We start from the raw sequence: 15,121 nt of genomic DNA, 5'->3' as shown, positions 1-15,121 counted from the left end.
TAGTATAGATACGATCGATTGCTTTTATTTGCAGTGAGATGTGATCAAAATTTAATTTAAATTCACGTTTCTATAGAAAATATATATTGCGATTTTTACTGAAATTCAAAAGAACGCAATGGCGAAGGATATATTGCACGCTGAATGTAGGGTTGATATTGCTCATACGTTCTCAAATATAGAACAATAGAAAGGGTTTGAAGTGACAAGTATTATATCCCTTTATTTTCGGATTATAAAGTTATATAACGTGTTATCATTTTTCATTACATAATATACATTAAAAGTACTGAAGAGATATTATGTATAAAGTAACGGATATTTATTCCATAAATGTATTCTTCTTTGCGTATATAATGAAATTTCTTATATCTGATTACAATTAGTACATTTTACTATAAATCATTTTTAACCATACGTATCATTAATGTGTGTGCCTTGGCGTGATATGAATTTCACATCAATCAACGTAAGAATTGCCTTTGACATTCATCCCATGCTAGAACATTCTCTCAAACAGAAAGCGTGACATGCATTATCGGATTATCATTGTCACGCCCATATGGCAAACTCATTACAAGCCTTCACGGTTAACGGACATGCTTATGACATACATGATTTTTTATTTGATCTATAAAAACTTATTGCATTAAACTTAAAATTAAAATGAGTTTAATAAAATTGAAAATTGAAAGACTGATTTTCTAAATTTTGCAGCAAAAAATACAATTCGACATATTAAATTTCGCATAATAAACAAAATATATTATTTTATCCAAAGTTATACAAAAAATACGCATTTATAAATGCACGCATTTTCCGAGTATTTTAAGCTCGCTTTTGATAGCCCCTAATAATCCGCGATGTTTCTTTGATTTTTAAGCTTTAAAGAGCATTAAATGGGAACTGTATGTTTAGAGGACAATCCAGTATCAGGTCTCGAAAGCATGAATTTTCAATATTTTCTTCCTATATGATTCAGCATTACGCAAAATTATTATCACAAAAAATAAAAAAATTTTAAAATTTTTATAGCACATTACGGTATCATAATATGTGTAATAATTCTCATTATTTGCACACACATTAGTAAGTTTATATAGAATATATCAATCATGAATAAATCTGTTTAAAGTAGCTCAGTGTAAATAAAAACAGATTAATGCCGACAATTTTAACAGATAACTTTATACATCTATGTATATATAAGTATTATTTTTTAAATTTTAATTTTCCAGATTTTGTTTGAACAGTTTATTGTCATTTCGCGGTCTTTTTACAGCGAAAATTTTGTAGACAACTGTTCTTTTTCCAACGAAAAGGGAGTGGGGTCTGACGAATGCGTAATCCGATGAACCGAGATCGATGGCTTAACCAAAGCGGCTGCTCCGATTTTGAAGATTCGATGGAAACGTAATCGTATCGAATCGACGGAGTGGAACGTCGGTGATTAAGCCGGCCGGGAGAGTTGCCAGCGAGAGCGATATTTTATATGATTCATATCTACAGCCATATTGAACGTTTCGATGCGAATATGGATATTATACGGAACGTGCAAAGAGATTTTCGCGCCTTGATTTGAGCCTCGAGAAATATGTCATTACTGTTACATATTCGTTTCCTTCTTTGCTCACAAATGCGATATATACCTACATAAAGTACGAAAAGATAATACCTAGCGATAAGAAAGTACGCGTTGTTTATAACGAGATAGGAATATAAGCGTTTAGGTTTACGGAGCTATAAATCGCACGAATAAAATTTCTCAAAATATTGTGCTGCATACATACGAGCATGCTGCTATTATATCAGCTAAAGCGTTTCTTTGCGAAATAATATTATCCAGAATAAATCAACGTAACTGAAACGTAAGATTTTTATTTTATTCTATTTACCGCGAAAATGTATTTTGACTGAAACTTACTGGGCAAAATCAATTTTCTTTAATTTATTTTTATTGTTTAAATTATTTAAATTAATTATTAATCATTATTATTAAACAATTAGAAAGGTAAGAAGCAATTCTGAACTATTCAATCGGTTGGAAGAGGCAGAGATTATATTCCCGGACATAAAATGATTCGCTTTTCCATTTATTATCAACGTCAGACAAAGTTCTTCGGTGATGCGTATAAGTATGCGATTACAGCGAGAAAGTTAAAAGAGACATTAGACGTGCTCCATTAATAATAACAGCTTTGCTATTCATACTGCTACTCCTGATAGCATTCCTTGCCAAAGCGTTGATGCATCTTGTCAACCCCGCCCTTCCCTTTCTGTCGAGACCGATCACCTTTCTATTGACTCCTATTCAAGCCGACATCGCCAGGTCGCCACGTGCGCAGTCCGCGGTATCTCAAGGTGACGAGTGCTATGTAAGCTCTATCAATGTCATGCACCTGAGATTGCTTAATCTTCCCCATCAAATGTCTCTATTGGCGCGATGTAGGTTGCATTGTTCTATCACGACTATGTAGCTGGGAGATGAATCTTTGAACGATGTCATGCCTTGAATACGATAAATGATATGTATACATGAATTAAAAGAAGTTTGTTAAAAGACCTTATATTAATTATATGGAAACAGTGTTTCAGTCTAACATAAGTGGCTGAAACTGTTGTCTTTTATAATTGTATCTATGGCAATTTAAATATCATCTCATAATCTACAAAGTTTTAGTCAATTTGGAACCACTTTTCCCATACAGGCGGAACTCTCATATATATGGTCGGTATTGAAAATTTCTTGTTCACGTATATACTATACAGATTTGTAGTATTAGTAGCATCGGAACATAACCATTAATTAGTTCGGAATCCTTTCCATACGAATGATGAAATGCGCACTTATTTATCATCTATCACTGTCATGATCGAATTGATAACTTTAATTAATATTTCATTTTGATGTATTACATTGTTTTAATTTTACCGAGTACTCAAATTCGAATAATTTTTAATAGCTATAAAGATAGGTGAAAATGAATGTGCATCACACTAGACGATATATCAAAAATTGATAGAATTGAGCGAGCAATACTGGGATAAGCGCGAACCAGTGTACGATATCAGTATACTTGTATCACGTATACGCACTCACCATCGTGTATATTTTACAAATAATAACAGCCTGCGGTTATCGTCCACTTGCATACGTCGTAATATATGCAAAGTGCGATTATACGTTGATATTGGTGATATTACTAAAATCAAAATGCTTTCACGCTTCGATAATACGAAATACCATGCATGCCGCATCTGATGGCGCACATCCCGCGTAAAAGCGCTGTCAGTTTTCTAACAATCGCAGGACATAATACGTTATAAAATGCATACCAACGTGATGTAACGATCGCATACAGAAAGAACGATTTTGCTGAAGTATCTATAAATATAGCTACACAACGGTGTATCAAAGGAGCAATGATAACCCAATCCGTAGCTTATGTTAAAAATAACATTTTGTTATTCTGAACTTTCTGCATTAGTTTCAAAAATAAAGCACTTTCTGCACTTAGTTAGTAAATAATAAATTAAATTTGAATCAAATTTAATACTTTTTCTTGAGTTAAATTATTTAACTCCGTTGTTGTAGTTAAATCAACAAGTATAATTGAGCAGTGACAATTTATAGAATATATAGAAATAATTAAAAATAATAAAATCGAGTATAATTTAATATTATGAATTTAACAGTGTAGACAAAAATCTGAAAAAAATGTTATTAAATTATCAAAATATTTATGTAGGATAGTTAAACTGGTTAGTAGAATATTAAAATTTCTTACAACTCATGCTCGAGTTTTCTACATAATTATTTATATGATCCAACAAAATTATTTTTAGATCTGTATTTAGTTAAATTTTTTAATACTTCAGCAAAATTGTTTTTTCCATCACGTAAATCTGTCGTGGCGATAAGAAGTAATGGCAATCTCGTTGAAATGTTTATTTCGAGCAGTTTACAAAGTAAACATCAAGCGTAAATAATTGCAACAGTACTTCGTATGCGTATAGTTCGTACGATGTCGAAGTGTACATATATTTGGGTAATATTACGAGTTAAATTCTACACGGTTTCGGTTGGTGGTGGTTGAACAACGACGGATTTGAAACAACAGATTCGCGGTCCCATTAATGTGTCGCAAATATTAGCGTTGCTCCGAGCGTTGTTTCTACGCTGACATCGGTATACCGCTAAATATATTAGTAGATAATTTTTTATCAAAAACAAGGCAATGATTAATTTTACCTAATATTAATAACTCAAGGGCAGCAGCGAATATTTATGTCCTCGTGGCGCACGGTGGCGAGTAAAGTTCAATCATGTATACAAATCCCTGTAGGCGGAACGGTGTATCGACGCACTTTCTGCAATGCTGATATAACGCCGCCATGTTGATGACGCAAGATTTTTGCCCGAAACATTCTGACCTCCTCTCTTGATCGATAATTGAACACTGCTCGTAATAATCGCAGCTGCAGTGCGCGGCGCGGGAATATATAATATAGGATGAAAGATAATGGGGTGCATAATTTCGCCCCAGCGCGTAACGTCGACGAGCTATTCATGCTAAAGTGTCAAACCCCCGTGTCATTTGTGAAACATAAAATAACATGACGCAAGCCTTCAATTCGAGGTAATTGAAACTGGCGCTTGATATTCTTTCCACGTGTACGAAGAAAGCTGATTCAATGAAAAAATTGCCATCGGCTATATTACGCCATGTTGCGAGACCACATTATGAAATTCCATAGTACGTGATATACCTTTTCCTCGAGCTAACGATAAAAAAATTCTTCTGTCTAATACGTCGGTATTGCAGTTGATAATCCGAAGGTTAATAACGCGGCGGTTTTCGCGGTTTGTTTGGCTCCGTATTTCGTGCACGGTGGATGGAACGGAAAATCTAGCTCCGCGGACAGATGGTGCGTGTATGTAAAATACCGGCGCAAAAGCATGTACGTATATAACGAAATATTTCGACGAGAGAAATGGTCTACCGTTCGGGAAAAAAGGACTCCATTACGTTTTACTAATATTCACGATGAACGAAAATAACGCTGGATGGGTTACAAATCATTTTCAACTTCAATTGTCGAGACAAAGATAAAAAGAATAATATATTGATCACTTACTTCTTTTGATTCACCAACGTTTATAATTCATCCTACATTTTGTTATAAAAACGATGTTTTTATAACATTAAATAAGCTTCTCAAGAATTAATTATAGAGCTTAACAAATGATATTAAATTCATTTTTATATTTGCATATTTTATATTATATGATGAATGTGATATTAATTAATGAAGAAAAAGTTTAGATTGTAAATCGGTCGATTTGTATTTTTATCTTTTTAAAAAGTTCTGGATTTGTATAACAGATTTTTTTTTGTTAAAATAAAAGAGACGATTTTTTTTTATTCGCATTATTTTTAGTTGAAGTACGAAAAATGTATCATGAATATTACAAAGCAATTTAATCGTATTAAATTGACATTATGGATTGTCGAATATTAATTGACGGTTTAGGATCTTAAAGGCGATGATTTATTACGAGATGACAAACGAGCGTTGCGCGGTAACAGATGGCGGATATTGATGACACGTTGTAGAATTTGAAACGACTTTGAATACTTAAGTGTTCGCGCACTCGTATCGGAGGGACAAGGTTTATTGGGAGCGAATTGGTGTTTACACAACCGCCAAATGAAAGCTCGAACGTTCGGGTTTGCCCGGCAAAAACAGCAACATGGTCTGCAAAATGTCGACGATGTGTCACAATCTGTGATACCCGCGTTTCCGCTGTTTCCCCAAATTCCGATATTTCACAAATACGATGTAGCAAAAACGTGAAGATATTTTGACTGACAGCAACAGTATGTACACTAACAGTGACATAATTGTTTGGTTCGCAATAAAATGTAAAGGTATCCACGGCGATATTTCTTATACGCTATTAATTTCTTTCATCAAATAAAATCCATCTTACTGAGCTCATATTAAGACAAGAGGAGGATGAAATATGAACGGATATGATGGTATTGTATTGCAACTTCGGGATCTTGAAATGATGGAAAAGTCTTGAGGTTGTAATCCGCTCATAGGTATCCTCTTCAAGTTTTGAAAAATAACGTAGGAAACTTACAACTGCGTCTTATATCATGAAATGAACTCATCCGTTTTACTCTGATTATTTTATTAAAGTAAGAGTTGTGAAACAAAAATATGAATCGAATATGACTATTTTCGAGAGAAAAGTACGTACTTTACTGCCCCACATTTTTCCCTCTGGAAATACGCGGAATATCGTCGTGAGAGCCGTCTTTGCAGAGTAGCTATAAATTCCGAGTCCATGTCTGCTTGAAAGTTGGCATAAAGTGCGACGCCCGACATCGAGGCGACGATAAAACTTACCCTTGTGTCCGGTATGCTCGTTTGGATCGTTGACGATAAAGCGGATCGCACCTCATGTAAAAATTACAGATATTGCTAGTGAAATAAAATTTTCTCGTGACAATATCTTAATATTACAAAAATGCGGTTTTCTCTGCATTTGCGTGACTCCCGTTGAAATGTAAGTTACTCTTTCATTCCCCTAAATTTCTACACGAAAAAAAAACGGTTTTACTAAAGTATCTACAAATTAGCTAGATAAGTTTAAAAGAGTAATTTTATTTAAAAACATCAAAAAAATTATATTTAAAAAATAGTATAGTGGAAATAAACTGAATTTCAATTTTATATATATACGTCTATCTCGCGAAAACAATTAATAGCGTAAAAATATTCTCATTTTGGATATTATTATACCACCAGCGAATCAAACAATTAATAATCATGTCTCTGTGTCAGCGTACATATTGCTATCAATCAATATCTTTGCGTTTTTGTTAGATTGGATTCGTGAAACATCGGAATTCATGCAGTAAATCTATTATATAATTCAGCAACTTTTTCAATGTTGCATATTACTCTTTGAAATGGTAATAAGCAACATTACTTGTTCATCTCGCTAAATGTTTTTTTTTTTATTCTCACATTGATAATTTCTCCACATGAATACCTATGTTTCCGTATCACAATAATAAAGCAATATATTCTCCGCTGCACTTCAACCGATATTCTTCGCACAATCAATCCCGCTATTGTTATACGTTATTAAATTTTTGTTATATAAATATACATACAGTATCTCTAATGTGTATGTGTGTGTGTGTGTGTGGTGTGTGTAACACATGAATTTTTCTCATTCAGCGAAATAACGTTTTATGTGTATGTGGATATGTGCGGATTGTTTGAATTCCTAAATAAACGCCAAACAGCGCGTGATATATCCATCGAACATCCGGAATGGATAGAACGAGAGTTTTCGAAGTGTTATTCGATTTCCTGGAAAAGCGAGGTTCCATGTCGACGAGGATATCATTCACGCTTGGTAATAGACCAATGGATTATTTCGTGAGCAAACACAGGCTTTGGATTTAAGTTTTAACGCTTTAGCACCCCTTTGACGATTTTCCAATAGATTTTCCCATCACGGAAAATATTTTCAAAGTTTAAGTAGGATGGCGCAATATAAATCTGTAATTAGGATTACGTTACAAACATAGAAATTTCTTAATTGACGCAAATGAATTGAGAAAACGATTCATTTATTTCTGAACATGACGAGACAAAATCATTTAGTATATCTTCAAAAATCACCTCTATATTTCTTTCTAAAGATATATTATATTTTACTTGTAAAATAACAACGACTACATAATATTGTTGCGTTGGTAGATAAATTTCACAAGTAAAATTTAACATTTTTGAGAATAAAAGAAAATAGACACCTTTATGATTGCCTAAAATAATCAACATACTCTGTTATTATTCGTTATATTTCATGTTTTATGGAATTGTTAAATAACGAAAATTATAATTTAATACATTATAATTTTTTTGATTTTAACCATTCCATGAAAGATAAAATATACCGCGGTAATCATAAAGGCGTGATGAATTTTAGATACACAAGATAAATAGAACACTACCATAACTTAATAGAAATTCGGGAAAGTGAAATCTCATAATCCAAGGGGAGATTGAAAAATTTGGAGTCCATGTATTTGACCCTCGGATATTGTATAGCTTCTAGATCAATATACATTTCTCCCGAAGGACGAGAACTTATGTTTCGTAAACTTCTTCCCAAGACTTATCGTCGCACGATATGTCGAGATGTAGTGATGATTCGGAATTGTACCACAAACAGCGATTTCGCATATGTGAAAATTTTTGCAAAACCTAAACGGAATATTTCAGTTTGTAGAATATATTCCTATTATCAATCATAGATGCTTTTATATCGTAATGTTTAGTATCATGAAAAATAATAAATAATACAAATGATTACGGTAAAAGAAAGAGATAAACCATTAATTATGTCCAAATCATACCTACTAAATAGATAATAATTACTGTGTTCATTATAATAATAATTAATATATAAATGTACGATTTATTTTGCTTATATTGACATAATATAAAATTAAATGTAAATTAAATTTAAATGTAAACTAAATGTTAATATTTATAATAAAATATTTATTGTAGTATATATATAACGAGTAAAGCAAAATATAGGTAATTAAATTCATTTTGCATTATTGATCTTCAATAAAATTATTACAGGTTTAGTATAACCAAACATATAAAGTTTGCAAAAGGAATGAAATAAAATAATAATAATAGTAATCATATATATTTCCATGTTTAATCTTAATTACATTTAATTGTGTTCAAAAATTATGTCATTTTAAATTAGATCTGAAGACAATTTTATGACAAAGCTCCTCGGCATTATCGAGAAGATTCCTTGTATGATGAAGAAAGTCCCTTCCTCTTGATAACATCCCTTTGATCGAGCCCTTCTCGTTGGTCGGATGGAATCGTGAAGACTTCTTCGTTATAGTGCAATGCCTCCGATAACTTTTATCTTCACGGCCGGGTAAGTTCTTTTTTTTTAAGGATTCGCAGCAATTCTCCGTTCTCTCGTGAGCCCTTAGCCGCGGGCGGGTCGGATAAAAATTCATAGGCATCCTCATAGAGATGTTATCATCGCCCTCGTTGCGCCCTTCATCTTGGGCGTGCGACGGAAACGAAGAACGTCATCCACTTGGCCTTTGCGTCGACCACGTCATCGACGATGTCGATAACAACGACAACTATGACGGGGATTATATAAGATGCATACCAAAGATTTCCCTGACGGGTGACAAGTCCCGAGCAAAAAAAAATAAATTACATATCACCATTATTGCCGTAAGCAACGCCGTAGTGAACGGGCGAGAAAAGGGGTGCCCATTCTCGGCGTGTTGTAAATTTTTACACCATCCGCGCGCACCTATACCAGCAGCCGCGTATAACAGTCGGATGGACTCGCAAAAAGCGTTTGATTAATGATCCGTACGGCGTAGAAGGTATTCAGGCTTAATCTACCGCAACTGCGCGCTACAAAATTATCTGTTCGATTTCGGTGTGCGAAACGAACAACTTTCTACATTGCTGATACTCAGCAAATTATAAAATAAAAAATTATAGCGATTATATATACCATACAAAGTGTCCCGAATTTAAATAGCTAAACTTCGAAAGCGCGTAAAAAATCGATAAACTAAGGAAAAAAGCTCTCTAGAGATATACTCATGTTTACTTTGTCTTGAAGAAAATCACAAAAAGAATAAAAGTACCCTCTAAATTTCTTAGAGTGAAATTTCACTCCGAGAGAGTTAAAATATAATTTTTGGGAAAAAATGAAAATATTTCACTTCTTGAAAAAGAATGACAATTGTCATTCTTTTTGAGTGAAACTTTACTCCATATAGTGAAAACTGTCACTCTTTTTGGAGAAGTGGAATATTTTCACTCTTCAAATTGTGAATTATTTGGTATACGTCAATCAGTAATAAGTTCATTTATTTTCGTTATTTAATTTCTACAACCGATCAAAGGCTCTAAACGCGCATGCTTTAACGAGGACGAACACACTCGCAAATTAAATTATGCCGAGATTGATGAGACGATACTAAGCAGGACGTTCTGTACACTCGGCCATGCGCCAATTCATCGGAGAGTTTGGTCAAAGGAAAGCTCAATTCCTTTCGCAATTCCGAGTTTAAATTTCTCCTGAGACGCTACTCCGAAGCTTTTTGCCCTGGGTATCGATGCGCAACTTGAAAACAACATCGAGGCTTTATTGCTTCAAGAAAAGTGCATGCTCGTCTTTCAATGCTGTCGAGGCTTGCGTTTGAGGTGAAAATCTTACGCAGCAGAAAGGCGATGTCGAGATCGATTTGATAGAAACTGCTTCATTCTAACGTTGATTTGTAACATCCGTTGAAAAATTCATAGTGTCGATTAACGATCAGCAGTAGAACGTAACATAGATAACCTGATCGAAACTTTTTGTAAAGCATTTATCGATTCAATTGTAAAAAAAAGGGCAACATGCATTCTACGAGTAGCATAAAATGGACTTGAATTTACGTAATAAGTGCTAACTTTAAACGATTTTAATAAATATATTACGATTTATTTATTAATTTCTTACAGTTTTATTATATTTATCTTCTGATTAGAGAATAAATGTTTGTAGTTCGAAATATAAAAATTTTTAATATTACATAATGTTTCCATTCGTTTATTATTTCTATCTACATTTCTTCTCGTTGAGACAGCATAGTCTTTAAAACAAGTGAAAGAAAAAAATAAAAGTCTTGTTGACTAAAGAAATAAGTAACTAACTATACAGCTAAACATTTACTTTAAAACAGGAAAAATATACAGGGTTTCTACATCTTAACTTCGACTGTAACTTTCTGTTTGATAAACATTAGTTAATAAATTTCAATGATAGTGCACACAAACAGAATTTTTTAAAATTATTTTTTTCTCAATAGCAATTTTGCTAATGCAAATTTTACTCGTACATTCAAAGCTGTTTTACAATAATAATAATAATTTAAAATATAGTAACGGAAATTCGGTGCCGAATTCTTATTATTGATAATTTAGCTTCAGTACATTTTTTAAATTTATTTTTTCTTACAGAAGAAAATGCATGAAAAACACTCTATTATTTGGTAACATATTAGATAAAAGCTTTTTCAGAGACATATCTTTCTCTTGCATAATGAATATTACTACGTGCATAAATATGTAGTATGTCGCTACATTGTATACGTATATATATATATATATATATATATATATAAAATATAACTTAAAATAGTTCTTTATATAATAATCGCTGCTTTGAAACTCGATACGTATGTATGTATTCATATGACATTGAGCGTGGAAATTTCCGAAATGTAATTAAGTTGATCTGGAATTGTAGGTACGTCTCGCGCGGATAAAATATGTTAACAGCTTGGTCGATATAATAATGAATCGCGGGTAATGCACTGAACACTTGAATTATGGAAAACGGTCTATGAATTACTTTAGTACTGTATAATGTGAATTACCATAATATTTTATTAAATGCTATTAACTACTTATTGTCTCCTCGTTTCAACGATGGAGAGCAAATCGCATCGTAAGAACTTTCGAAATAGTCTCCCGCTTTTATACCCTCGCGGGCATACTTATATAAACGCGCAATATGCATATGCTACATTACTACAGTTGCATATATGGAAAATGAAATGGACTACAAAGTGCACCTCAATTTACTGTACCAAAAAGAAAGCAATCTTCTAAGTGCAGCGCGAATGCGAAACAAAGGCATCTCTGAAGTAAAAAAGAAGATTAGCGAAAGCAAAAAAGTCTTAATTGCCAGTTAACACTGCCGACACGTGATAAAGATATCTAAATCTCTTTCGGCGCGCGACAAATGAATCATGGTGTTCTTTAAACGTGTCTAATGAGATAACATACGGGAATTAACTGCCGAAATAACTCATTGTCGTTAGTATCAGTGTAAGAAGGGTCGTTTTTACGTTAGCCATTTTAACAGTCATTCGTTCTTACTTAACTCTGTGGTAAAAGATAATCAGTATATCGCACATGTAATTAACATTATCCTAAATTTCGTGGATATATTGCAATTATATTCCTTTCTTTATATACATATCATGTATGTTTTATACAGATATCATGTATTATTCTTTTCTAAGATTCTGATATATAAATCACAAAAGTAGCATAGTATGTGTAGGAGAAGATTTCTTCTCTCTCTCTCTCTCTCTCATTATACAATATTATACAATAATATTATACAGTATTATACAATAATATAAGATTAAATCAATAATTCAGTGAATACGAGCAAATGCATGAGCATAGAAAAGACAACGGATACGAATTCCTTACCGAAAAAGCTTTGAGGAAGACCAGGCACTGTATGATGCCTTCCATCGTATCCCCAGTTAAACAAAAAGTTCCGTTGAGGTGTCGGCCTTTGCGGCCTATCACGGAGCAGAGATTAGCCTGTACAAAGGCATTCTGCGATCGCGTGGCTGCCGTGAGAGCCGGATGGTGAGAACGGGAACTCATTAGACGCTCCAGCGAGTCCATCTCTTCTAATTTTCGATAATTTCTCGTTTCAATCTCTCTCGGGCTATCGGCCAAAAAGGGGTCATGAGAGCGTCGTGGCGTTGGGACACCGAACTTTGTAGCTGGTATCGAACATTTGTCATGGCCCTCCTCTTCTTCGTTTTTGATAAACGAATCTTCGCGCCCTCGTGCTAAATCTTCAGGCACGAGAAATCTCACTTTGATTGATCAGAAACACTCACAATCGGTTGGAAAGCGTTTTGATCCGTGCATCGTGAATTACATGGGCATTAGAAATATATGGCATTAAAAAACACATCGTAGCAATTTAATTTACGGTGCTTTTACTTGATGTTGTTAAATCTTTTTTGTTAAGCGTGTAACTAAAAAACAGTATGAGTATCACTTTTGTTCCGGAGAGAAATTTCACTGGCAATGCAGCTGTGAGCATATTTTATTTATTTTATTTATCTAACGCGCTTTTGTTAAAGGTAAATTGGACCTTTGCAGGTAACTGCAAAATATAAACAGCGTTGCAGTCTAATTTTCCTTGTTAACACACTTTGAGTTATATCAATCTTTCCCTCTTCTCTTCTGATCGCAACAAAACATTTTTGCATCAAAACATTTTGACGTTGCACCAACCGTGAAGTTACTTCCTACAGAAACTTTTCGATACGACCGCGGGCGTTAAGTTTGAGTTACGGGCAGTGAACATATACAATCACGACGTATAAACGATGTTACTACTCTTCTTCGTCTTCCTTTGAACGTATACCGGCACGATGCGTGCTGTATTCGAAGGAATAATGCATCACTATTCACGACCACGTTTAACTGATGTACACAAAAGAAACTTCACTTCTTGTTTATATGATGCGGTTTGGTGCATCGACGATGTTCGGCGTCCAGCGCTAAAGTTTGCATTCACAGACACGTACTGAAGAGTTCGTCAAGCGAGTTTGTTTTTCCCTCACTTTCGTAGAGCAAGCTATTCACCGTAACGTCTCAATCGATATCACTTACTCTCAAAAGCCTAACGACAATCTATCTCTTGCTTTTCATGTTTTGCGTCAACAGCACCGTAGACACTGCAGCGACTAGTACCGCTTAAGTGAAACTTGTTATCATCGGTTTTATACATTCGCAGACAAATCGAGTGAACGCGCGTTGTCACTACTCGAATCGCATAAATACGCGAATATTGAATACAAAAATATCAGTAATAATTCTAAAAAACAAGCCTGGTCGGAAAATCATTTTGTTGTCTACGGGTGAGACCGTTCGATGGATTCTATCCATCGTTATCTATCGAGTCACAATCTTATCCCCTTCAAAAACATTTAGCTGAATGAAGCGATACGTTCACCGACACTATAATCGCGAATTATCGTTCTTGGTCGTATCACATCTACGAACTCATCATCTAAGAACTGATCGATCCGCTGGTCTGCGTTCCAGGTGGCGTAACAGCTGACAAATCATTATCGATCGCGTCGCTACCTCGAACCTCCGTAAACATCATGAATCTCCGAGACGGGCGTCTGTTATCACTGCGCGGAACTGTAAATCCATCTCGCATGGCCATCCATTTGCTCCGGTTCGGCCCGGCGCAGTTCTATATCCGCTTGAGGTTCAGCGAAGATCCTTCGTCGTAGCCCATACAAAGCGGCTCGCTTTCTCACACTAACAAATGATAAGCGATGGCATCAGATAGAATTATATATCCGTACCGGAATCAAACGCGCGACGATCTATTGCGGGCAACAGGCGCGGGGTCCTTGGATCTTGCGAGAAATCGAATATATCTTCTGCCGGGGCCGAGCTTTGGTGACCGTTTCCGCCGGGCGATGCGTCTCTATCGCTTGCGGGGAGGTATACCGTCTGATTAAATCGCACATCTCATAGCAGAAGAAGCAGATGCCGATAATCAAAAACGTATCCATTTCTCCGTTCAATTTCACTAAGTTTTTGAGCGTCTTGAGCGATCTTATAAAAAACGTAACGCCGATCTTCCCCGAGGAGTAAAGGATCTCTTGTTTAAAACAGTGTGAAGTCTTTTTTTCTCTGAATCTCTCAGTTTCTATTCTACTACAGTTCCTCCACACGAAACGCTTCACGTCCTAAACGATCATGAAGCCGTTAAATAAACTTTACATGCCTGAATGTAACGGTGAACGTCGATTGGTTTAACGCCAATGACGTTGCATTTCTGATAACGAATATTCTGCTTCGTGGCTAGAAGCAGAGACAGAGGAAATAATGGAGAGAATGCAATACGAAGTACAATACTGGTCCTCGATACTACTGCAACGATTCGATCGTTCGGGATAATGTCAATCACACGATTTCATCCGAATGAAAGTCTCTCGAGACGCTGGACGTTAACGCGGTCTCACTGTAATTGACAGCCAGGTCGTTGATCAGAGGTTCAGAGACCGTGTCAATGATCCTACAGCTACTGCGGCCACGTCTATCGGCAAGCATCTCACTGAAAGCACCGCCGTTGTCCGAACATCTCGCGTCAGCAGAATCTACCCGCGTCGTACACGCTGGCCTCGCACACGAGGTC

General features: G+C 35.0%; 2 protein-coding genes across 2 annotated transcripts in view; both read right to left on the bottom strand.

Moving 5' to 3' along the window:
* Positions 1-12,426, bottom strand: part of rg (A kinase anchor protein rugose) — a 199,042-nt gene extending 186,616 nt beyond the window's left edge. Inside the window, exon 1 of the mRNA XM_018543108.1 lies at positions 12,367-12,426. Within this exon, the coding sequence (XP_018398610.1) occupies positions 12,367-12,411 (45 nt within the window). The 5' untranslated portion in view covers positions 12,412-12,426. The remainder of the gene's footprint in view (positions 1-12,366) is intronic.
* Positions 1-15,121, bottom strand: part of LOC108776489 (neurobeachin) — a 156,225-nt gene that overhangs the window by 6,891 nt on the left and 134,213 nt on the right. The gene's annotated exons all lie outside the window — the stretch shown is intronic.

Source organism: Cyphomyrmex costatus, unplaced genomic scaffold, assembly GCF_001594065.2.
Source record: "Cyphomyrmex costatus isolate MS0001 unplaced genomic scaffold, Ccosl1.0 scaffold36, whole genome shotgun sequence".
Lineage (NCBI taxonomy): Eukaryota > Metazoa > Arthropoda > Insecta > Hymenoptera > Formicidae > Cyphomyrmex > Cyphomyrmex costatus.
This window is presented reverse-complemented; position numbering and strand designations above follow the sequence as displayed.